The following is a 26,282-nucleotide window of genomic DNA, read 5'->3' as shown; positions in this document are numbered from 1 at the left end:
CGGACGTCTGCACAAGTTGAAGGACTTCTCTGTACACAGACATTTATGCAAGACAAGAGATGGAGTCTCTCACCTTTGTTCTCACTTTTAATGCAACCAGCTTTGAATCTGAGCAGAAAAGCCATGTGATAAAAGAAGTTGCTTTCCAACAACAACAGCCGCTTCCCGGCCCATATATCATTCCATTAAGGGGGACAAAGTAACTGATGGAAGATATGATTGCAAAAACTGCTTTTGGGTGAAAATTTAAGCACCTCCTTCTAATGCCCAATTAAGTTCAGAACTCCTTGTCTTAAAGTTAAAAATGTTGATGGACACTTCAAATATCTCCTACATCATGGCTAGTTAGTTAGTCCTTGACAGAGAAGCTCAGGCTAGAAACCAGAGCACTTACCTTCTGAATGGTTCAAAACAAAAAAGTTTTGTCTGATTTATACTTTCATGCACAACGACAACAGTGTGAAACACATAAATGCTCAGTAACTCTCACAAGTTCAGTCTCATTTAACCAATTGCATACCTGAGCATCCAATACTAGTTTGTGCAATGGTTACTATAAGTCATTGAAAGTTTTAAAAAACAGCCATATATGCAGGGCTGTGAAACTCACTTAAAGACAGCAATGAGTAAATTCACAAGAAGAATGTTTGCGACCAAGAGGTAGCAAGCCATGATGGCCGGAACTATCCATGCTCCTGTTTTGCAGGGTGGCAGCTGGATTACTTTACCATCCTCTCTTGTTTCATTTTGACCACAAGGAGCTGAGAAGAAACAGGGGAGAAGAAGAACGAAAATAAATCTTAATTTTTAAAACCTTTAACTAATAGAATACTTAAAAACAACATTCAAATTAACAAAATGTTCATCAGTAGCCACAAGATCTCTCCTCATCTTAATTAAACTATGTAGAGAAACCTGATGTTGAAATTAAACACTGGCCTCCTCGAGTACAAAAAGTGAGTATTCAGCTACTGTCCCACAAAGGTGCACAGGTTTTTCTTCCCTCTTACACACTAAAAAGTTTTCAAGTGTGACACAGCAAGAAGCTTCTACCCTCAGATGAGCCCATTTTCTGTACGAGCCATGGAGCCTGTGCTCCAGGTGTGCCTCCTCTACCGTATCTCTGTATCACAAGGATGAAAGGAACCAGTCATGTCTGATACAGGAGAATTCCTGTCTCTTGCCATAGGCTGTCTGAATGGAGGTGAGGTTAAAATGGCAAACCATGCAAAGACAACAGGATTGAAGCCTGCTTTGTGAATGGGTGCTGGGGCTCTCAGGAATCTTTGCTTTTAAAAAAAAATAATTTCCTGTGACATTCTAGTTGTTCTCTAGTGCCAAGAAGCACACAGCTTGAGATTTACTGAATTAGGCTGTTTGACGGTTTCAAAGCATTAATACAGCAATTCATACAGCAATTTTAATCCAAAGCATTGTTAATCTATGCTTAAAACTATAGGAAGCATGATATAACAGATATTAGTGAAAAGCCCACTTTCCTTCATAGAATGGGAAAAAGAGTACTGAAAACTTTGGCTACATTCATTCTTTATATTAATTTAAAAGAACGGATTTCTACTTTTTTAAAAATTCAGCTTTAAAGGATTGCTAGCCATGGAGGATTTCTCTAGTTTCTTTTTAAACAGATCGCCTCTCACAGAGGATTTAAAATGGAATTAATTCATATTCCTTGATGAGCACAGAGCATTTTTATCAGGGCAATAATTTTCCAATCCTTCCCTTGTGGATGTTTAATAAACAAGCCCCCCCATCCCTTTATGCAGATTTCAAAAGTTACCTGATGTTCCCATCAATTCTGTTGGAAATTTTCATCTCAGAGATCCCAGGGTAAGAAGACACAGGATAATGCAACTTTGCTCAAGTTAAGCATGTCTGGATCTCGTCTGTGCCTGCATGAGAAACCACCTGCAGCTCTCTGCATGCTGTGTTGAGTGTCATGATGAACACATGAGGCTGCCTTATAATGATTCATTGGTCCATCAAAGTCAGTGCTGTCTAGTCTACTCAGACTGGCAGCAGCTCTCCGGGGTCTCAGGCAGAGGTCTTTCATATCACCTGCTACAAATTCATTTTAACTGGAATGCTGTGGATTGAACCTGGGACCATCTGCATGCCAAGCAGACGTTGTACCATTGAGCCATGGGCCCTACTCAAAGAAGGATGGGATATGGAGATCATAAAGGAATACATTTTGTGTTTCAAAGGATGGTGAATATTCTCTTTTGAGCATTTATAATTATATAACATTTATGAGAGGCCACTAAATTATATGAATTTGGTGTTTTAGTGGGGACTTGCAATGTAATTTAATATTTGTTAATCTTTTTCATATTTGTAATTCTTTTCTAAGGCTTCTTCCTTTGTTAATAAAAAATAGCCCACATTAATTACCAAGCTACTTGAGTTAAAGTATGATTTGTTTTGCAAACGTCTATGTCACTTTTCCTTTCCAAAGAATACCATGATAAGAAGAGATCAAAAGTACAACCGAAACACCACAGCAATGCAGGAACAGTTAAATGCAAAGCCTATCCAGGATAGGTCTTCAACATTTATTTATTTAAAATATTTTATAACACTTTTCTGAAAATGGTAATCACTTGAAGTAGTTTTTGTGCATACTCTTAGTAAAAGAAACTCAAGTGATATTAAACTATTATATCAACAAATACACAGAATAACAGAAACCCCTCTTTCCAGGGCCAACAAACAAAAGTAACAAGGAACGATAATGAACTACCAAAAGGCCTTTTTAAAAAGTTCAGTCTTGCGCTCTTCTCTAAACACTGCCAGAAATGGTGCTGCTCACATTTGTTCCAACAGCCCATTCTAAAGGACTGGGGCTGCTGCGACAAGAAAAGCACAAGTTCAGCAGATACACTCCTCACGCCCCCTGGCTTTGAGATTACCGGCAGCCCTTGCTGCAATGAGTGTAGTGGTCTGGAGGGCACATACTGGGAGGAGCAGTCCAACATGTATATGAGTCTCAAGCCATTAAAGGCTTTAAAGATCAAAATCAGACATTTGAATTTCACTCAGTGTAGAATGGCTGGATTTACTAGTTCCTGTCAATAGGCAGGCAGCTGCAATGTGCACTAATTTAAGTTTCCAAGTTGTCTTCAAGGGCAGCTCTACATGCAGCACAATATAATAATCTCACCTTGAGGTTTACAAAGCATGGATCAAAGCCATGAAGACCCTTTCTAATGATGGTAGAATGGACAGGAGATCTTCCAACCATCATCACCTCTTAGGGTTGCCAGCCTCCAGATAGTGGCTGGAGATCTCCTGGAATTACTACTGATCCCCAGGCCACAGAGATCACCTGGAGAAAATGGTTGCTTTAGAGGGTGAATTCTATGGAATTATATTATGCTGAGGTTCTTTCCCTTTCCAAACCCTGCCTCCACCAAGTTTCACCTCCCAAATCTCCAGGAATTTCTCAGCTTGGAGCTGGCAACCCTATCACCTCTTCTTGCCTCAATTTACTTCTAGCTTATTCTCCCTTAGCCAGCTGAGTACAACATACATGAAATGTTCTCAGTATCAAGACAGCAGTCCTGAAGCTGTGTGTGTGTGTGTGTGTGATCAGCATATTGGTGACATCCAACTGCAGAGGTCTGAATGATCTTACCAAGTTGCCTCACAATAGTACTGAGCAACATAGGGGAGAGTATAGAAATCCTGACACCCTACATGCCAGCTGTCAGGGAATTCATTCTGCACCTCCCTTTAACCACTCTCTCACAGAGAAAAACTGAAAGTATTTTAGAGTCAGTCCTCTAATACCTGCCTGATACAACAGATGATGCAACAAGATGGAATGGTCAACAGATCCAATAAAATGAGCCCCTAAAGTATTATTTTTATTTGTCTGTACATGCCGATCATTTACCAAAGCCATTGACTGATGTCCCAGTTTCAAAGCCAGGCTAAAGACAGATTGGAATGTGTCAAGGGGCAATGAGTTGTCCAGGAACATTTGGAATTGCTCTGCCACAGCCTATTCCATCTCCTTACCTACAAAGGATAGGTTAGAAATTGGCCTAAAACTCACTGGATCAAACACTACTGGGAAAGAGAGCTTCTTCAACAATGGTCTGATAATTGCTTCCTTCAGAGGTTTTGGGAAGTGATCCTCTACCAAAACACTGTTAATAATATTGGTGCCCTCAAGCTATGCATGCATGATTTTACCAACCATCAATAATTATGGATCAGACTTAATGGAAATGGCCTTCACAACTCCCATAACCCTGTCAGCTTCCATCAGAGAGACCAATGCAATGCTACCCATATAAACATGTATTAATCATGCTTTTGACACCTATACGACTTGGTTTGTATAAACACTAAGTCCAAGTTGGATGAGAGATATTTTATCTGCAAAGAATTTAGAAAAAATGTCAGGACTAATGTGGTGGTGGAAACTGCTCTCAAGTCATATTTGAGTTATGGCAACCCCTGCTGGGCAAAAGACTAACAGAGGAGGTTTGCTATTGCTTGCCTCTGCAACTCTAGCTTTCTTTGGAGGTCTCCCATCCAATTACTAATCAAAGCCAACTTTGTTTAGCTTCTTTTTTAAAAGTTTATTTGAACAGACAATATACAAATAACAAAACATAACATAAATAGAGCATAGAAAGAAAAGAGAGAAAAAAGAAGGCAAGACAGAAAAGAGCGGAAAAAGGAAAAAGGAAAAAAGAAAAAAAAAGAAAAAAATTAAGAAAAAATATAAAGAAAAAAAAGGCTTCCAATTTTCTCTGAGGAAAATTTAAGTACAGTTATAAAACTCTCTCTTACTCTATGGTTACAATGAAAAGCTCTCTCTTTTTCCAATTTATCTATTTTTTTCCTTAATTGTCAAAACCACAAACCATCCATTCATTTCAGTTTATTTCATGAAAAAAGTTTATAAGGGTTTCCAGTCAGCAATAAATGTAGATATTTTCTCTAATCAAAGAAGTAAGTTTAGCCATCTCTAGTTCCAGCATTTTCACCAACCATTCCTCTATTGTAGGAATTGCCGAATCTTTCCACTTTTGCACATATAAAAATCTTGCTGCCGTTGTCATGTATAAAAACAAAGTTCCATGACTTTTTTTCCAACAGACTGTTGGGAAAAAAATCATGGAACTTTGTTTTTATATATGACAACGGCAGCGAGATTAGTCCCAAAACAAAAGCCTCTGAATTCAATTGTATATTGATCTTTAGTGAATGTATTGGTATCCAAAACCTTTTGGCTTTAGTACAAGTCCACCACAGAGGATAAAAAGTCTTTTGCCCATTTCATCATGGATTCTTTCACTTGTTCTTCCTCTGTCTGGCACAGCACAAACAGTTGCAGAGTAGCAGGATGCTGGTGGGCTGCTGCTGCCCATACAGCTTGCATGACAATCACCTGCCACTTCTCCTGCCAAGCCCAGGCTTGCAGACAGCACCTGGGTTTCCTGGACTGGGAGGTGAGGTAACTGCCACCATCTGACTTAACTAAGGCTACAGCCAAGTAGGTTTCCCAACATTGTCTCAGCTAGTGCCAGGAGATTTGGGGAGGGGGCAGCTGGAGAGGGCAAAGGTTTGGGAGGATGTGCTGTCACTTATGGGTGATGATGATCTAGGAGGCCTCCTCTAGTGTCTATGGACTTTGCTATAGGGGAGATTTACCTGAGGAAATTCCTAGAGTATCACTATGTGAAAGCTATTTTTTCTTCCCCTCCTAAATTCCTCAGGAGTGGCAAATTGGAGACGGCTATTCCTTACTCTGGGCAGATAAAGGCAGACCCACAGCCAAGTTAGAGGGCATGTGTGACTTGCCCAGCTAGGCATCCATCAGAGGGAGATGGGGGAATGAGCAGGGCCCTTTCCCAGGCCATTTTGGCCTCCTGGTCCATTCTTGCCTATGGGGATCGAAAGTGGTTTACAGGATTGTTGTTCCTTCTGCCCATTTAACTTTACAACTACTCTGTGAGGTAGGTTGGGCTGAGGGGTCCATCGTCATCCAGCAAGCTTCCATGGCAGAGTGTGGATTTGAAATGGGTTTTAAAACATTTGTTAGCTGCCTTTCTTTCAAGGCAGCTTAGAATATTAATAAAAACAATCACAAATAAAAACATAGGCCGATTCCACACTACCTTAGCTCCCGCTTTTCTTGTGCAATGATTGCTCCATCTGTTATTGCGCATTCTTCGCTTGTTTGTCCACATCACCCTTTGAATAGCGCTTCTCCTGCGCAATCCGTTGATCACATCCCCTTTCAAAAAGACGGGTAAAGGGGCGGGAAAAACCCGAACGGCTCCGCGGTTTTTTTTTTTTTTAAAAGGACAAATTGACGCTATATCGACGAGTAAGCATCCTGGTTCAATGGTACAACAACACCATTAAGATAATATATTTTAAAAAATCACCCGAGACACTTACGATGAGCGCTCGGAACATCACAGCCTGCATGCTGGTTGAAATCATCCGGGAATGGGTGAGCAGTCACGATCACCTACAGCAGCATCCCACAGCAGAGCTTCATTTTGTCTTTGGAAAATTGAAATCTGTGCCTAACTTGTCGGCACAGTCCGTGTCGGGGCGTAACATGAGCCATGATTTCAGTATCATGTGGATGCCCCCCCCCAATATATAAATTGAATTAACATATGAAATTGTTCCTCTGATATTTGAGGTCTGCCCGCTTTTTTAAAATGAGATTAATATGATGAGATGTCGCCATATCGACACGGTACTCTTATTTTTTAAAAAAAGGGGTGGGGACAAAGGCGGAGAATTACTCCTTAATTGGGAGGCGGGTCAAGAGAGGCTTGGAATTCAACGGAGGGCAGTTATTCATCAAAAGATAACCCGCGGCGAAAGTGCAATGGGCTGTGGCGACGCCATGGCGAATTAATGACGGCTTTGGAGACGATGCATGTGAACAGATGAAGGAATGGCGCTGCAGAAGTGAAAAACTGCCGCAAGAACAACGGTAGTGTGGATTCGGCCACAGTTTAAAAACAACACAGTTTATTTAGTACTGCCAGTAACATAAAAACAAAGCTAATTAAAAGCAGTCTTCAATAAAAAATGTTTTTAAGCGGCCTCCTGAAGATCGATAGTGAAGGAGCCAGGTGCACTTCCCTGGGGATGCTGTTCCATAATTGTGGAATTGCCACAAAAAGGCCCTTTCTCATGGACCCACCAGGTGGGCTTCTTTAGCTGATGGGACAGTCAAGAAGGTGTCTCCTTAAATCCCAGGCAGGAACATATGGGATGCAGCAGCCAAATCACATTAATAAGTGTCTTGGATCCAAAGTAATTAAAAGGTGGCATTCTTTCATATCAATCTTCCTAAGCCTTGACAACAACAAATGAGGCTCCTGTGGGAAAGCTTTTTCATAGACGCACCCAGTCTATGGAATTCCCTCCTCTAGAAGAGGAAACTGACACCATCTCTTCTGGAAGGCCTTTGACTGGTGTTTACTTGTTGCTTTAATATGATGTTGGTTTTACCGTTCATATTGATTTGATTTGGCTACTCTTTTTACTCTTTTATTGATTTTAGTATTTTAATGCATTTTGCATGTGAAGTGGTTGATTTTCTTATTCTTAATGATATTAATGATTTTCTGTGGTTGTATAACAATAATGAAACAAAACAATAACGGCTAGGATCTACTTGGTTCATTTGCATTTTCCTTTGATCAGCAGACTTTTTGTATTTCAGAAACTGTTTTTGAAATGCCCTCAATTTTAGAAGCAATTTACTATGTCTGGAGATGGTGGGAAGGTTTGAGAAAAACAGTCTACGCTTATTTTGGACTCATAGAATGAGTTTTATGGTTCTTTGATTTAGCGTCAAAGTTTGGAAATACAACTTGTAGAATGCCTGGCAAAGCAGAACTGATAATATGATACTGAAATTGCTCACATCAGGAATATTTAGAAGGAAACACATGTTTCTACTTTGGGCTTGAATCCAGACTAACTTTCCGCAGGCATAAAACCTTCCCCTCCCTTAGTTGCCTGAAATGCCCTCTAAAATTCTGTCCTGGGATCTGGGGTATCACAGCAGACGAAGGGCAGGGGGCTTACTTCCTATAAGCAGAACTCCTTGAGCCCATGGAAAACATTAGCCTAGATCCAACTCTTGAAGACCAGTAGCAAGTATGATTAGAGTTAGGGCAACTTCCCCTTTCCAAACCTTAATAGAAATTTACTTATGTGGATTTGCAAAAGTTCACCAGTATGGATTCCCAGGAGAAATCTATAGAAGGGAGATTCACAGCATTAGCATTGCAGATTCAGTTTGCCCTGGCCCACATCAGTGCAAATGGGGCATGAGACATTGGGTCTCATGCCCCATCAGAGGATGGTCCCCTGCCACCCCATCAGATGGTGGCAGGAAACAATTTGGCTACCTGTGTCTTTACCGTGGCAGGCATTGCACTGCCTGGATTATTTTGTAATCCATAGACATGGTGCTAATAATCAGATAAATGGCTATTAAAAAGAGATGTGAGCATAAACAGGAAAACTTTGTTTCCGTGCAATTTTGTTCACATTTGTATAATTTCAGTTACTCTGTATAGAAATGCAGATGCCTGCATTCTTCCCTCCCATTTTTTTGGATGTTATGTCAGCCTCGTTTCCCATGTTCTCTTCTGTGTTCTTTTTGTAATTTCCTGTCTGATTCGTTGCCTTTTCAATTAGTCTCTTCCTCTTCCTTAGTCAACTAACAAGAGCCAATGGCTACATTTATGCCAGCTTCATGACTAGAGCATTCACTGTGACTAGGATTTTGACAATATTTTCAGACCTAGGTCAAATCCACATTACTCATTCTAAATCGCATGTTCCCCGCATTCCCCACGCAATCCCGAGCGCCGGTCACATTACCTCATTAAACAGACGCATTTCATTCGCATTTCTCCCGAATATGTGGTCACAGGTTTTCAATGGGAGTTTCACGGTGGCCGTGAACGGGCCAATGCGCAATTTACGCGTTTTTTTTAAAAACCACCCCCCTTCCTGTCTCTTCCCAGCCGTTCCGAGAGTTCCTATTGGCTGATTCAACTTGCAAGTGCTCCGTAGTCTGCAAGAGACTGTTTTTGACTTCATAGCATTGGATTTATTGATTATGCTGTTTCTGAATCAAATCTGGTAGTTTGAAAAATCATTTTGGGGTGAATCCATCCTCAGAACGGACTCGCGAAACTTCCTTTTTAACTGTTTTTTATTTTTTTTATTTTATATTACTGTAATATCGAAATTACGAAATATCGAAATAATGACACTCCAAGGAAGTGAAACTTCAGTAAAATTCAAGTACTGAACTGTCCTGCATAGGAAATGCCCACGAAAGCTTCCCACATACTTCCAAATTTCCAAAAAAGAAATGGGAGAGAGCCATCAGTGCTGTCAGTGGGGGAAAGAGAGGCATCATTATCTTCAATGATGTTTCTTTATAAGGCAAGATCGAAATAACGGAAAAGTGCACTCAAAATTTTTTTAAAAAGGGCGGGGGAAAAAGGTCCCGCCCAAAAAAGTGGTTTTCAAGCGGCCATGTGACCGGAGGGACGCGCGAGAAAGACAGATTGGAAGCAGGAATGTGAACGAAGAGGAAAAAATCGCGGATTGGAGGCAAATGGAAGATATCCGATAAACATGCGGGTAAAGGGTGAATGTGGATTCGACCCTAGAGTTGCTAGCCTTGAGGTAGGTCCTGAAGTTCTCCTGGAATTATAGCTGATCTCCAGACTAAGAGATTCCTTCTCCTATAGGACATGGCAAAGGGCAGACTGTATGTCATCATATCCCCTTTGAGCTCCCTCGCCTTCTCAAATTCTGCTCTCCCCAGGCACCCCTTCCAAATCTCCAGTAATTTCTCAACCTGGGGCTGGCAACCTATAGTACTTACAATAGTAATGGCTCAGACATTGTTCATTCTTTAATGGGCCTTGCATGTAGGGTTCCTAAGTGGCTGTTGGTGGCAGGCAAACTCCTGGGGATTTGCCCCCTCCTCTGGCAATCGCCCAGTGATTGGCAGGAGGTAGCGAGCCCCCCGGAGGTTGCCCGCCACCGACAGGCATCCAGGGAACACGTGCCATGCATGCATCACTTCTGGACTGCAGCACTTTGTAGTGGCATCACTTCCAGAAGCGACATCACTACATCACTCCAGGGGTGTGTGCACACAAAGCACGCAGTGAGAAGGACCATGTGCCCAACACGAAGTAAGTGCCAGGTTCCCTCCGCTCCCAGCAGGAGGGGAGAGGGACCTGGCAACCCTATGTACATGTGATTTTATGAAAGTACATCACATTTCTGGAATATGTACTGAGAAAAAATAGAAGCTAAAACAACTAAGAAGGATGTCTCCCATCCTTTGGCAGCACAAGCATTTCCCAGAGGAAAACATTCCCTGCCAAAATTGAAGACTTCTTCCTTTCAAGCAATGTCACGATACTAAATGCAGCTTATGACAGAGAACATCGAGGATAATTTTTTTTTATATTCCTTCTAATACTTCATGAACTAAAGAATGAGAACAACCTCCAAGCCAACATCAAGATAAGGCAAATAACAAGGGTTTCATGGCTGAAAGAGTACTAGGTGAAGGAAGAACACCAGATGAGTCCCAGGAAGAAATTGCAGTAACACATGACACGGGCCCCGGAGGTCAGTGCACTGCCTAACTGGGGTAATGAATTGTAGCACAGCAATGTTGAAACAAATGCAAACTGATTTTAGTTCCTTCCACATCTTGATTCCTTCTATAGTGTGCAATGGTCTTTGCTTTAGCACGTGTGACAATAGTAATGGGAGGGATGGGGACAGAGGCCTCACAGTCTAGTCAGAGAAATGAGGACGGAGGCACTCAAGTGGACTCCTAGGTCAGACACTGAAGAACAAGGCTCCAAGTATACCCCCGGTATATAAGGATAATATGAATGTCGTTATTTCTGGGTTCATATATAGATATGTATGAACACTGCAAATATTAAATCATTATTTACTCTTAATTAAAGAACTTCTGCTCTGTAAATACATTTTAACTCCTAGTACAGTCTTTAGAATATCCATGCACATTCAATTTTTTCAGAATAAAAAAGATTTCAGGCAATTGTTTACCACCAAAATTACAGAGACCATGCATGAGATTGGAAACCACTAGATGTGTTGTTTCAAGGGCTTTAATACAGTCATGGAAACACATCTATGGAATGGAGAGGCTGCCAGTTGATGAGGTGGACGATTAACTTGGCCAGCCTACTGTCATGCTTATCAAACGTACACAAAAAGGCAAAGCTATTTTGAGCTGTATTTGTATGTTTCTCAAATTCAACAGTATATTATCTAAAATTTAGTCCAATGTATACTGTGAAGGTTGTAAATATTGGATGGGAATCAGAATTTAGGGCCAGCAAGAAGTGGTCAAAAATTCAAGAAAACAAAACAAAAACAAAAACTGGACAAAAAAGATACTGTTAAGGTTAGAATAAGGTTATTAAAGAATGTTGAGCTGTTAGGGTGGGCTAGCTGACATTTGAGAAAGTACAAACACTCCAGAGTTCTCCATTGTGGCTGATTTAGCTTAGACCAGTGTGGAGAATATATGGCTGTAAGATTAAAAATAAACAGTGCCAAAAGTTAATACCTAATAATATATAATTTAACCAAACTACAACTTTTTGCCTATGCTACAAATTGACATATTTGAGACTATTACCATGTTACATGTGAGAAATCAGATTATTGTTTGACAATGGATTGTGCAAGACTGTAAGACCCAAGATAGCTTCAGTTTCGGAGGCTGCAGGGAGATTTCCTTGAAAACACACACACTATTCCAGCCCAGGCTTCTTCTCTCTTAGGGCAAATTCAGACATGAAGCTAGATTTAAATTTGTGAGTGATCCTTGTTACATAAAATATCCCCCAAATGTGGTCAGGTAACATTTTTTCTTTGTCCTTAATTTTAGAACGTTGTGCAGAAACGTACTTTATTAATACAAAGAATTACTAGCAAGCAGATAGCCCCAAACCTTTGTGAACGGACTGGACATATCAAGAAAAAAAGGACACATTTGCACAATACAAACGCAGGACATCCTGCTCCCCCCCCCCCAATGCTAAAGTGTAAGAACTCATTAATCCCTGAGACATGGCCATCTGAATAAGCCTTCCAAGAGAAATACGGTACAAGTTCTTTCACAACCTGGCTGGCTGGAGAAACGTATTACTTGATGCTGAAGTGATTTTTTTTTTTTTTGCATCACCATGCACAGCTCAAGCAGCACGGATTTATGCTGAATCTCCATGCATGGCCTCAGCATCCACCAGCCTGTCAAAAGACATCTACAGCCACACTCTGCTCATGTTGAGAGACTCCTGTCCTTTCCTTTCTCCATTTGCATGGTTCTAAACTAGAATCAGCACATCACTGAAAAAAAGAACGCCTCCCCCACCCCCCAAAGCTGGATTGCTGCGGCATTTGTTGCACTATGCCAGTTTCTTAGTACAACATCAATAAATGGCCACTTGTAGAGGAACAGCCTTTGTGAAACTACAGTGTGTGTGACTCTCCCCTCCCCCTCCCTTCGTCAGAGATATCACAAACTTGCGATGCAGTCCTCAGTCTTAAATCCATTGGCTTTCATGGACTTAAAAGGGTGTGACTTTGGTTAGGACTGCACTGTTGCTATACTCCAAGAAGGAAAACTTTTGTAATATAGAAAAGAAGATGGAACAAAGAAGAAACAAACTCAGGAAGAAAAAAAAATCGATGAATACCAGTTTTTTTGTTTGCTTGCATACCATGTGGCCACTGAAGAAAAAAAAAAGGAAGGATAATTTTCTAGACAGAATCCTTTTATGATGATAGTATGTATTGTTATAAACTTTAGGAAGAAAAAGCATTCATAATGAATTTTCTAGTAGTTTCCCCATTCTTATGGGAATATTGAGATGGGGGTCAGTTAAGGTGAATGCCAGTACAGATGAAATTATTTTAATGCAGACTGGACAGTCTAAAGAACTGAAATACCTCTTCTTTCATTTCATATTCTTGAATTCTACATATGCATGAGCCTTACTGAGTACAGGCTTCTGAAGATGCACTTTGTTTTATAACATCTCTATGAACGCAGATGGAGGGGTTTCTAACTAACCTCCATTGAAGCAAATTCTTTCTTTTAAGTGCCACCCATGGACATGGGCAACAAGGTGTGCAAACTAATCTTCACCTGCATGCCTGACTGCACCCTCCTCTCATTGTTCATTTCGTGTCACCCCTGATCTGTACTGGCCTGTCGCACCAGGTGGCACCAGGAGGGTTCATTAAAAGATAACTCTGGCATTGGCCGATAGCCAGGCAATTGAATTCTCAGGAAAACATATATGGAAATAGGTTTCGGATTCAAACACACTGTGACCTTCATCTCCTGCTTAATGGCTGGACAGAACTTGGCAAAATAATATTGCTTGTTGCAGGATATATCAGTAGAAGGAAACAGGTCATGAGAAGAAGACGTCTAGTTCAGTAACTTTCTGTGCTAAATGCTTACTAGCAAACTGTGTTTGATGTGCATGTTCCAAAATCAAAGTGATGGATGGAAAAATGAAACAGGGTATAATACACATTACAGATATAAACATGTTTAAATGTCATTTCCTCTCCCTGGACTTGCAGTTCTGTGAAGGATGATAGGGACCTCTAACAGAATGCGCAGTCACCCTCATCAAACTGCAATTCCCAGAATTCCTTGAGGAATACCATGACAGTTAAACTACTTATAAAATCAAGATTTGTTTGTTGTGTAGATATACCTTATGTCTTCCATGTACCATTCAACATACCACAAATACTTCAGACATTCCCCCATAATTAAAATAATAAATTGGTTGCTATGATTGTTTCCAATGTGATTTATCTGTGCCACAAAGTAAAGGAATAGCTTAGCAGAGTTATGGCTATATTTACTTGCAAATATAGATGTTATCTTCCAAAATTAACAATTTAATGGCATTAGCAGATTTATACTTTCCTGTGATATTTGAGTCCTCTATCCTGAGCCATTTATTGAGAGAGTTTAAAATGATCTTTTAAGACATCACCTGATCAAAGGTTGATACCTGACTTTGGAGTATGAGAATCATAAACTTGCTTACGGTCTATCTGGTCCGCAAACACTTCCCCATAGATCATCCAGTATGGCATGTAAAAAATGTTCTTTGCCAGTTTCCATGAAGGCTCTTCATTGGGAAAAAGAATTGCTTGCCTTGCAACACCAAAGCTCATCAGAACCACCAGCATTATAATGACAAAATACATCATATCTATCATCTGAAAAGAAAAAAAAGAGAAATAGTTTGGCTCCTTTGTTCTATGAAGTTAATGAAAATGTTTGGAAAGATTATACAAACGACCTGGCCTTTTACTGCTATTGCTGCAGTAATGTAAACAAGTGATTTGGCTTGTCATGGCTATTTCTTTCACACCCCTATTGTATCCTTGGGACTGGTCCAGGTTTCTGCTGTCTTTTCCAGGATCCCATTGGCTCTTCAGATGCCTTGCTTTTGAGACATATTTTATTCTTGTAATCCCTTTGATGCAAAGGCACGCATTTATTTATGTTACTTATACCCACCTTTCTCAAGGAGACTCCATCAAAGTGTTTATTTTGTAGAATTCTACATAGGTTGACATATATCTTTTATCTTAGCACTACACTACATATAGTGTAGACACAGCAATAGAAGTTGCAAGCTGTATCAAAAACCTCCTCTGAGGAATACTTATGGACAATTAATGCCCTGCATTTCTTTTTTCAAATTCAAATATTGAAAATTAGTTTGGACATAAGAACAGGAATTTTACTGGTTTAACTTATTCTAACCTATATAATGTCCAGAAATACATAGCGAAAGTAATCAGCCACTTTTGATTTCCATAATTATTGACTGAGGTTGATGTCAGGTGTGGTTCTAAATTTTATATCCAAATAAAAGAACTGCAGGGGCTTTTCCCATAGAAATTTTTCAAGGCCAGTTTGTATATATCATATCAAGAGATGGCTTGGCCATGTGAAGGAGCTATCTTATTACTAATATCAAAGATCTTTGTTTATATTATATCAACTCAACCACAGTGCTTTTTAAAATGGAGACAATTCACATATTCAGCTATGAGTTATTATCTGGAGAGAGGCTGTAGATTTGTTGTACAACACATACTTTTCATGCAAAATGTCTCCAGTTCAATTGCTTGGATCCCCAGTTAAAGAATCTCTGTAACAGCAGATGTTTGGAAAGATCTTCCTTTGCTCAAGACAGAGTGTTGCTAGTTACTACTCAAGTCAGAAAAGATCATATTAACTAGATGAACCAGTGGATTCACGCAGTTATAAGTTAGCTTCATAAGTTAAGGTGTTGAGTAGTCACTTCATGGGAATTAAGAAATGCACATGCATGTTACAATGTACTTCAAGATGAACCCCTCCAAATTGCTTATTGCTTTGAAGGCGTTCTAATTTTGACAAGAATTCAGTAATGTTTCTCAAAAATGGTTTGAAGATTCAAATATAACAGTCTGTTCATAGGATATATTTACATACCAATTTACTATGTTCTCATATATGTGTGTGTGTGTGTGCGTGCGTGCGTGTGCGTATGTGGTGTCCTCAAGTCACAGTTGACTTATGGCAACCCCTGGCAGGGTTTTCATGGCAAGAGACTATCAGAGGTGGTTTGCCATTGCCTGCCTCTACAGCCCTGGTCTTTGCTGGAGGTCTCCCATCCAAGGCTAACCCTGCTTGGCTTCTGAGATCTGACGAGATCAGGCTCACCTGAGCTATCCAGGTCAGGGCATGTTCTAATATAAAGTGCCCCTTTTCTATCAGTGGAAGACCTATGTAGATTTGCTTCATTTACAGTGCAATCCTATGCAGAATCACACCTTTCTAAGCCCATTGATTTGTATAGGACTATATCTCTTCCCATTCCAAAGCTTAGGATGGGTAACAAGCTAAAGCGGAGGTCCTCAACCTTTTTGAGTCTATGGGCACAAAGTGGTTGGGTGCAACTATAAAATGGCTGCCACAGGAGGCGGAGCCAACCATCAAATGTCAGGGAATGAGCCCTCCTATCAGGGCTGCTCTACTCCACTCTCCTATCTATTGTCATTCCTCAAAGTCAGGGTCCTAAATCTTGTTGAACCTGTGGGCACTTTTGGAATTTTGAGAATAGGTAGCAAGCACCACAACAAAATGACTGCTGTGTGTAAGAGTACCAATCCCAAAATGCCTGTCTATGGGCTTAGACCAATCAGAAAATGTAAGGAATTTCCACAAAATGTAAGGAGGTTCCGGGGCAAGCCAAGCACCCTCTTTTGAAGGAAACAACTGTTTCAAAATGGGTGCTCCCTGAAGACACAAAGTTGATGCCTCCTAGGCTCTTTTGATATCTCTCTCGCTACAGGGAAGAGAAAGAAGGAGTGGCATGCTACTTTGAGAAAGAGATGCTTTGAGGAAAAAGCAAGTGGGCATCAAAAACATGCCAGCAGGCACCAATTTAGTAATCACTCCTTTAAGTGTCCTTGAGATTTCCTTTTCAGTTTTTATTAGACTTTAATGTTTCTCAAAAATATATTCAAAAATTGTCTGGACTCTTTGAAGAAAAGCCTGGAAATACTGTAATGAAGAACAGCAACACATATACTCTATAGGGTTTTTCCCCCCTGCAATGGGTGGGAATGGGATATAAATCTAAATAAATAACCAAAAACATGACAGGGGAGCAATAAAATATTTGCTGTTGAAAACATCTCTTTGCAGATGCTTGAGGCACCCCTCCCCAACACGCTAAGAAAGTGAAGACAGATGGTGTGGAGGAAGATGCAGAAAATGCTTGTGTATTCTTTTGGTGGCTAATGGTAAGAATTTTGCATTGCCTAGGGACAGGTTTAGTGCTAAACCCTGAGGTTGAATGAAGTTAGCAATGCCTATTTCTTCACTTTTAACATGCAATACAAACATGAAGGATGGGAAACTTTTCTTACCATTTTCCCAATCATCATTACATATGGCCCCAAATACTTGTTCACCCCGAAGATGTCTAGCAATCGGATATACCAGTAAATGATGTTGACACAGTATATCACTCGGCCATCACTCCTGAGTGGCAGATCCTGGAGGCGAAGTATCATACCCACAGAGAACAGGAGAATGGCAATGAGATCGGTAACGTTCCAATATTCTTGAAGCCAAACTTTCACCTTCTGCAGCAGCTTCCCAGGTTCTGACATTAATATCTAGAGAACACGAAAGAGGATGTAGGGATAGACTTGCTACTTCACTTTAACTCCTGATGGGGGAAACATGGCAAGTATTCATACACTACACAAGCCAAAATCAAATTTAAGAAACTGTTCTTCCGTCAGCACGGGAAGCACAAACGTCTTGGCCTCCAAGACAGACACCCATTAGAGAGCATGGAGGGATGCCTGAAATTTAACGTGGGACAGAACAGGAAGGGCCGGGAGAAGCAGTACTTTAATGGGTTCCAGGGAAACACATGAATGATGATTCAGCGGGGCCCTTCCTGCTCCCCCCTTATGCATGAGATGCTTCATTGTTTACTCATAATTGCCATAATGTTCTTTGCACGTCTCCTTCATGAAGCAAACATGGCGAGGCTTTCCTGCAGCCTTGGTCTGTCTAAAGTAATGCTCCAGCTCTTGGACATCTGCATTGGATGACATGGTCATGATGACATAGTTCTTTATTGGTTTTAGACAATTTCTGTCCCTCCAAGGGACTCTGGGCATACATTGTCTGTGAAAATTGCATCAAGGCAGACTGTTGACAACCTGCAGTATACTTGCCTCTTACTGGAATTTACAGTGTACTTGGGTATGTCTTCACACTGCAACCTTTGCAATGCTTTTGCAGGGTTGGATAATATCGTCATACTCTACATTAATTTATGATTGCTTTCTAGTCTTGCCGAATGACCCCCCCCCCTTTTCTGCTATATGGATAAGGTGCTTTAAAAAGTGGGTTAGACTTTCTTTTTACAGACAGATTTGGTGCTTAAACATAGCTATTAAGATCTGTATTCTGCACAAGACATTACTTTATTAATAAAGCTTCTGTTCTGTTTGTAGAACACCCTATGAACAGATTGTGATTCTATTAAATTTAGAGTTTCCTTTTTTATTTAATAATCATTAGCACTAATCTGGCCTGCAATTTTTGGAGTCTATTTGATTGGAATCTCTTTATAGGTGTTAATCTGGATTCTAAGAAGACAAAATATCTCTAGAGATACTGCAGTATAAATTTTGGAGTCACTTTCTCTGAATGCTCTCTAGGCCATAACGACATTTATAGATCAGCAAGCAATTTTTCAAAAATATTTATAAGTGGAAATAAAATAAAGATACAACAACTTAACTGAAAAGAATTCTTTGGAAAATGTAACATACATGGTCGGTTTCGTTTTCTCAGCCATGCCGGACGCTCCTCTCGGCTGGTCCGGGAGGAAACGACCGGGCACCCTGACCGGGCGGCTGATCTGCAAGGATTAGCCCCCAGGACTCCCAGGGAGGGAGCCAGGGTCCGGGACGCGGCGGGAAGAACTCCCCGAAATCAATGCGGGGAGGGAATTGCCCGTTTGTCCCTATGGAGGCCGGCAGATGTGCGCGGCGCCTCGAGTGCCGCCGGGCAACGAGAAACGGCAAGTAAAAGAAACAGGCGGAAGCCTGTAAACAAGCGAATCCCTTCTGTTCTACAAGCGTTTGTGAAGGAGAGGTTGATCTGAAGAAGACTCGCTCTTCCCCTTCGTGGAGTTCCAGAATTTTGTTGGCGCCCCCCCCCCAAATGGCAGCAAAGAAGCAAAGTCCCGCTCTCGGTAAGTCAATCTCGGCCACCTTGCAGAAAGGGGAGTCGCTCGAAGAATTGGTGCGCAGGGCGGTGGTGGAAGCTATAAAACCCTTTGTTGACAAGCTGAACGAAACTGATCAAAGGGTGGGCTTAATTGAAAGCGAGGTGAAAACCATTAAGGCAGCAGCGGGGGGGGCAGAAAAGTCTGCTCTGGAAAGTGCGTCACTTGTGAAGGCTACAAAAAAGGAGTTGAAGTTGGTGGAGAACCAACTGATCGGGCTACAAGTGGAACGAACGCAGACAATTTTGCGTCTCCAAAACGTGAAAGAGGAGGAAAATGAGGATCTGTGGGATTTGGTCTCGGAACTACTGGCGACACCCGCGAGGACGACTAAAGAAGAGGTTAAAAGCGCCATTTTGGAGGTCCGTCGGGCTTCTTCAAAATATGCAACAAAGCGACAGTTGCCTCGTGAGATCATTATTGACTTTTCAACTAAAAAGATTCGGGACACCATCCTATATAACTCATACAATGCGGATTTGGACTTTATGGGTTTGAAAGTCAAGATTTTGAAGGACGTTCCATTTCTAGTCCGGAAACGGCGTTTTAAATATAAAAAGTTTGCAGCTCTTCTGAGGGACCATGGAATAAAGTACAAATGGTTATTCCCGGAAGGAATATGGTTCAGATATAAAGATCAGGCCTATAAGATATTATCAGAAGATCAACTAAAGGATTTTGAGAATAAAAACCCAGAATTCTGCTGCACCAAGAACGAAGAAAAGGAGGAGCCGGAGGGGGGGGGGGAAGAGGAGAGCATTGCAACAGCAGTTGCACAGAGAGAATTGCGTCCGGGACCCAGAAGGGGGAGGAAAGTTTAATCAGAATTTGAAATGTTTATTCTCTGTATGATTAACCACTCCATCATTATTCTATGGAGCTATTTTTGTATTATGACAGTATGAAGGGAAACATTGAAGTGTAGTGTTTAGTGTTTGTAGTTCATTCCCCCCCCTTTTTCTTTTTCCACTCCCCTTTGTCCCTTCCCTCTTCCCTTTCCTTGTGATAGTCTGGTGTAGTGTTTTGTAGTTATGAAAAAAAAAAAAGAAAAAAAAAAGAAAATGTAACATACATATTACTTATCTTTCCGCTACATCAAATTCCTCAAAACCTTTAAAATCAATGACAAAGAGCCCCCTTGTGGTTGTTGTGAATATAATTTTTCTTGCTTTCCATTACTCTTTACATACAACTTGCTTGTTATGTATGGCTATATCTGTATGATGAGCAAACTGCTTTTTTCCCGTCCTAAGGTCAAGCTTGGCTTATTCCCAGGTTTGAGGGATCTGCTTCTCCTATCCCGCCCTCTCCCTTCTTTGCATGAAGCAGAGTTTGAAGAGTTTCCGGTTTAGAGAGTCTTTGATCCAATTTGCAAGCCTAACAAATTGGGGTTTATATCATAATTGTAAATTGTGGTTTTAAATCATGATTTAATTCTGGTCCCAGTTTGCAGTCATGAAACAAACTCCAGTTTTTATGAAGTGCCTGAATTTAGATGTCAAATCAAGCTGAGGTTAAATTTAAAAACTGCATTCTAGCAATTCAAGTTTTTATACTTGCCTGTAGAAAATACAAATGACATTTTAATGCAGGAAGGAAGAGAATATCAATTTTAAAAACAGGAGCACACAAAAATACTATATTAAAATTCTACTCTTTACATGACTTTTTTTTTTAAAAGAAAAAGATAGTTGTGATAAATTCAAAACAACAAATTAATCCCTGAGGAAAAACAGAACATGAGAAAGCATTTCTATTTACAGGCCTTTCACAATATTACCTCTCTCATCTTCTCTATCCCCAATGTGAAAATATACGAGATTACTATCCATTCCTGTGTGGAAGGCCAGCGATCCATCTTCACCAACACAATATAGTTGAACAGCATCAGGTACCCAATGTAAGCCATCTACAAAGAAATAAACTCAGTTTTCTGCTGGTCATATAGGTTACCTCATCCATATGTAACAGTTCTCCACGCCTAATCAAATTATTTGTGTAAAAATGTAAGATTCTGACAAGAAGGTTTACATTCCGGGCCATGACCTCCTTGTGGGGCAAGAGTTCTAATGCATTCTCCCCTGGATATATCTGGTCCGAATATGTATCTGCAAAATACTGATGCAGTATTTTCAGGTATATTCATGTATCTATTGTCATAAAGATTAAAAGCCACAAATATCATTGGAACAAGAGATGTTAGGAAAGGAGATGAGTATCTCAATTAAAACAAGCAGAACCCAGAGAAGTAACTAAAACAAAGCTCATGCACACTATATTGCTGTTGTCGTTCTTCTTTGTGGGTGTGGGAGGGAACAGGAGTACGAGTGATGAAGGGCAGCTGCAGCTCCTGAGAGCTTCCTGCAGGCCCGTGTGGAATAGGATACAGACTCCAGGGATAAGAGAACTTGGGTACCCCAATCCCCTCTCTCTCATGTCCTGAAGCTTCCTTGGGGAAATGATGTCAGTGGGTGTCAGTGTCTTTCCAGGTTTGGCTGGCTGCCTTGGTACTGGCTTGCAGGTTTGTTGACTTGGATTCTCTGGTTTGACATTGTATTGGGCTTGCCATATTGGCCCTTGGTTCTGTTTGGCTTCTGTGGTTTGACTTGCGTTCTGTTTGGCTTGCAACAGCATCTCTTGCTAAGTTGGTTTGGCTTGGATTTGCTGGTTTGTAATTGGTTGTGATGGGCTTGCCACACTGGCTTGTGATTTTGTTGGGTTTCTTTGGGTTTGTTCTGCACTCTGGAATTAGGGCCAGTCCAGTTGATACCAAGCCCTTGACACTAAAACTAATAACACAAGTCTTATATCTGGTGGACTGGTTGATTGAGCAGGGCAGTCTTCCCAGGGCTCAGTTTAATTAGGCTGGGTGGTAATTGGGCTGGCTATGCAGCCAGCGGGTGCTGGAATTCCTAAGGCTGCTCTGAACACTGGCCATAATCCTGCAAAGAAGTACCACTCTCAGCCCTCTGCTGTTGATCTACAGAGGTAGCATGCAGCCAGTCTGGCACTTCACTTCCTTTGTGCTACCTTAGCTTGGGCCTATCGATGAATCTGAATCTCAAAATGGTATTGGGAATCTGAATAATCCAGAATACTAGAATGGGAATGATTCCCAAAGTCCAAACGAAAATGAATTTCTTTCAAGTGCACATCCGTATACCCTACATAACCCTCTCTTTGCAGAATTTCCTTTATTCACTCCATAGTAGGCAGAACTCCTTTTCTGTGCTGGGGATCTTATACAGCTGCAGTCTACTGAAGTGACAGTGAACAGGTAACTTGTCTCATGCTGGAGTTCTGTCAGGGTGCAGACACTGTGTGAGTATCAGAGCTGATCTTTCATTAACAGTTACAACTGTGGAAGCCAATTTTTTGTTGACTATCCTTGTATTCCCTCTCATTAAGTTGGCAGGAACTGGAATAAGCATATTCCACTAGTTCCTAGTTACTATCCAGTAACATACAGAGGAGCTCAAATTCTTCTATAACCCATTTGTGCATAGTTAGATATTCAAATACTGCATGGTTAATGCAATGAAAACATACTAAATGAATGGGCGTATTCAAGTTTGTGCCACTAATAACAGATAACAAAGTAATAGTTCCCCCTTACAGTGTAAAACCAAAATTTAACAATCGGTGCATTGTAGAATTCATAGATCTTGCGTCCAAAGGGAATCAATATATGTCTGCTATGAACTTCCTCTTCCTCCTTCTTTCGTGTTGACTCTCCATTGCTACGTCCCAGCATTGCCTAAAGTGAAAAAGAATAGAAACTGCTATAGTTGATTAACTGCAAATTGCCAGTTTAGTTTGATTAGATTCAACGAAGACAAACATAGACTCAAAAAGCCTTATAAGCTATTTAATGCAAATCTCTGGTGAACACAGAAAACCCATCTGCCTTCTCTGACAGATAGCTGTCTAGCATCAGATTGAAGACTGCAGCAAAGGAGAGTGCCCGCCCCTTCTTCCAGGGAAGTGGTTCTATTGTTGAAGAGCTCTTATTGCTAGAAAGTTCCTCCTAATATTCAGCTGAAATCTACCCTCCTGTAATTTAAACCCATTAGATCTAGACTTGCCTTCTGGAATGGCAGAAAACAAGTCTTTAGGCATTTGATTAGAATGACCATGCTTATATTACTCTTCTCCGTGCTAAACATACCCAATTCCTTCAACCTTTCCTCTTAGGGCTTGTTTTTCATTTTTGTTGCCTGCTTCAGTTTGCTTATATCTTTCTTAAAGTACAAACCTCAAAATTGAACAGATAAGACCTGCCCTTTCTGGGCAAAGTGATTGAGAGAGCAGTAGCTGACCAACCCCGGATCTTCTTGGAAAACTCTAGCACTTTCTAGACCCTTTCCAGTCTGGATTCAGACCAGGGCATGGGACAGAGACGGCACTAGCAGTGTTAGTGGATGATCTCTGTCTGAATATAGACAAAGGCCATGCCTCCTTATTGCTCCTCCTGGATCTGTCTGCAGCCTTTGACACAGTAGGCCGTGCCATCCGGTTGACATGTTTAGAAACAGAAGTGGGCATCAAAGGATATGCCTTGGACTGGTTTAAATTGTTTCTCATGGGATGGACTCAAAAGGTTGCCATTGCAGATCAGCTATCCCCACAATGGGAACTATGTTGTGGGGTCCTGCAGGGTGCAGTCTTATCTCCCATGTTATTCAACCTCTATGTAAAACCTTTAGGAGAACTCATTTGCAGCTATGGAGTTGGATATCATCAATATGCAGATGTTACTCAACTCTATATCTTGCTATTCTGGTCCCCACAGGATGCAGTAGAAATCTTAGATCGCTGCCTGACAGCTGTAGTGAAATAGCTGAAAAACAACAAATTAAAACTGAACTCAGACAAGACTGAAGTGACGCTTGTTGGGAAGTTGGTGATCTTGAAAAACATTGTTTTTCCGATGGAGTTCATTTGACCCTTGTAGACTTGGATAAGAGTCTAGGGGGTTATACTGGATCCAGCGCTACTACTAGAAAAACAAGTTAAGGCAGCTGCAAAAAATGCTTACTACAATCTCACTCTAGCCTGGAAAATGGCTTCTTAACTTGACACGGCCGACCTGGCCACCTGGATCCACGCTACAGTAACATCAAAACTTGACTATTGTAATGCATTATACATTGGTCTCCCATCTAAGTTAACTAGGAGGCTCCAATTGGTGCAAAATGCTGCAGCTCGACTATTATCAGGAGCGAGCGGGAGCTTGAACATCATTCCCATCCTACAGTCACTCCATTGGCTACCTATCAGTTACTGTGCTCAGTTCAAGATATTGGTTATTACATACAAAGCTCTTCATGGCCTTGGTCCAGCACACCCACGGGACCACCTCCCTCCCTATGTCCCTCCACGGCAGCTTTGCTCATCTGAACAGAGTCTCTTGCAGGTGCCAGCCAGTACATGGGCAAAATCAACAGCAGCCCGTACATGGGCTTTCTCTGTGGTAGCCCCTACCCTATGGAACAGCCTGCCTGAGGAGGTTAGGAGAAACCCCACCCTCCTGGCTTTCCACAAACAATGCAAAACTGAATTATTCAAAAAGGCCTTTTTCTCAGCTAAGAGGGCGGTGTTGTAGGAAAGGGGTCCCAGATGTCTCACTAATGAGTTAGAAACCATTGATTTCACCATTATGTTGCCTTACATATTATCTGTTGCTTTAAATATGTACTCGTATATACTACCTGTGTTTCATGTTGTTTAAGTCCTAGAATTGATTATGTTCTGTTTCAGCAATTTTTCAACCCCATATTGGATCCTTGCTAATACTATATCTTTGTAAACTTGCATTCATTTACCCTATGACATTGTTTTATGGAAATGTCCTTGACACTGTATGGAAATGCCTGCCCTTGTCCTTGTCACTGATTGTACTAATCTCACACTATGTAATTTGCCTTGAGTCTCAGTGAGAAAGGCGAAATATAAATTACATAAATAAATAAAAATAAATAAATAACTAAGATCTGCCTAGTGTAGAATAGGGTGTAACTATTATTTCTTGTACGGTGCTTCAGTACAAGGATTGTCAACCTCCACATGGTTCCTGGATATCTCTGGAATTACAACTGATCTCCAGAGATAAATTTTCCTGGAGTAAATGGCATTATACTCTTCTGAGGTCCTTCTCCTTCTCAAACCTTGTCTTCCCCAGGCTCTATCCTCTAAATCTCAAAGGATTTCTCAACTTGAAGCTAGCAACCTTGGCTTCTATTAATGCAGCCTAAAACTTGTTGCAGTGGTGTCATACTGCTGACTAGACATGGGCACGAACAGTATTACGAATGGAAAAAAACCACGAACAGCCCATTCGTCTGTTCATGAACAAGCTGTTCGTGAGGCTCCATTATAAATGAACAAGTGGTCGTTGCAAGCCTTGTTCGTTGCCTTCCTCAGCCACTAGTCGAACCAGACAGTCTGGGGCCTTTCAATCAATTCCCCTGGCAATGGGACTGAACTCTGTCTGAACTCCTTCTGGATTTCCTTCTGACTTTAACCTTTCAAAGTACTTCCAGAGGAGTGTCCCGTTATGGCCACTGTGAAGAGAAAATGACAACAACAGGGGAGACCCATGCATCATGCCTTTCCCGGGGTGCAATCTCTCTGAAACTTGGGGGTCTTCGGAGGACCGTGAAGACTATGTCCCCTGCAAATTTGATGGGTATTGGACATTGGGAAGGTCAGTTTGTAACCCCTCGAAGTAGCTGCCTTCCAACAGGCAGTTTCGTTTTTGCTACTGTAAAGAGAAAATGACAGCAAAGGGGGAGGGACACATGGATCATGCCTTTCCCGGGGTGCAATCTCTCTGAAACTTGGGGGGTCTTCGGAGGACAGTGAGGACTATGTCCCCTGCAAATTTAGTGGGTATTGGACATTGGGAAGGTCAGTTTGTGGGGTGTTTAAAGGGCCCTGCCCCTTGCACATGGCAGGAAAGGGCCCTTTAAACTATCAGCTGGCAGGCGGGGGGGAATTCCCCTGCCGCCTGCCAGCTGATAGTTTAAAGGGATCTTTAAGGGGCCACAAACAACGAACATGTTTGTGAGCAGGGGTTATGTTCGGTACTGTTTGTTGTTCGTGGATGGCAACAAACAGCTTGTTGTTTTTTTCTGTTCGTGCCTATGTCTACTGCTGACTCATATTCAACTTGAGATTGACTGTACTATTGCCAAGAACTTCCTTCTTCTATCTGTGCATTTTATTCTCTTTGCCTAAATGCAAAATGTTGCAATTCCATTTTGTTAGCCCAGCTTCCCAACCCATCAAGACGATTTAAAATTTAGTCTTCTAAGCTATTAGCTATCCATT

The 26,282-nt window shown here is 41.2% G+C and overlaps 1 protein-coding gene across 4 annotated transcripts in view; it reads right to left on the bottom strand.

Moving 5' to 3' along the window:
- Positions 1-26,282, bottom strand: part of TRPM3 (transient receptor potential cation channel subfamily M member 3) — a 510,178-nt gene that overhangs the window by 11,778 nt on the left and 472,118 nt on the right. For all 4 annotated transcript variants that reach the window (XM_054986519.1, XM_054986520.1, XM_054986521.1 and 1 more), the window contains 5 exons: positions 22,567-22,707; positions 20,731-20,859; positions 17,065-17,316; positions 14,178-14,352; positions 611-761 (listed from right to left, as the gene is read on the bottom strand). In XM_054986519.1, coding sequence (XP_054842494.1) covers positions 611-761; positions 14,178-14,352; positions 17,065-17,316; positions 20,731-20,859; positions 22,567-22,707 — 848 coding nt within the window. The remainder of the gene's footprint in view (positions 1-610; positions 762-14,177; positions 14,353-17,064; positions 17,317-20,730; positions 20,860-22,566; positions 22,708-26,282) is intronic.

Source organism: Eublepharis macularius, chromosome 8 (genome assembly GCF_028583425.1).
Source record: "Eublepharis macularius isolate TG4126 chromosome 8, MPM_Emac_v1.0, whole genome shotgun sequence".
In the NCBI taxonomy this organism is placed as follows: domain Eukaryota; kingdom Metazoa; phylum Chordata; class Lepidosauria; order Squamata; family Eublepharidae; genus Eublepharis; species Eublepharis macularius.
The sequence above is the reverse complement of the archived record's forward strand: the minus strand, read 5'-3'. Positions and strand labels throughout refer to the sequence as shown.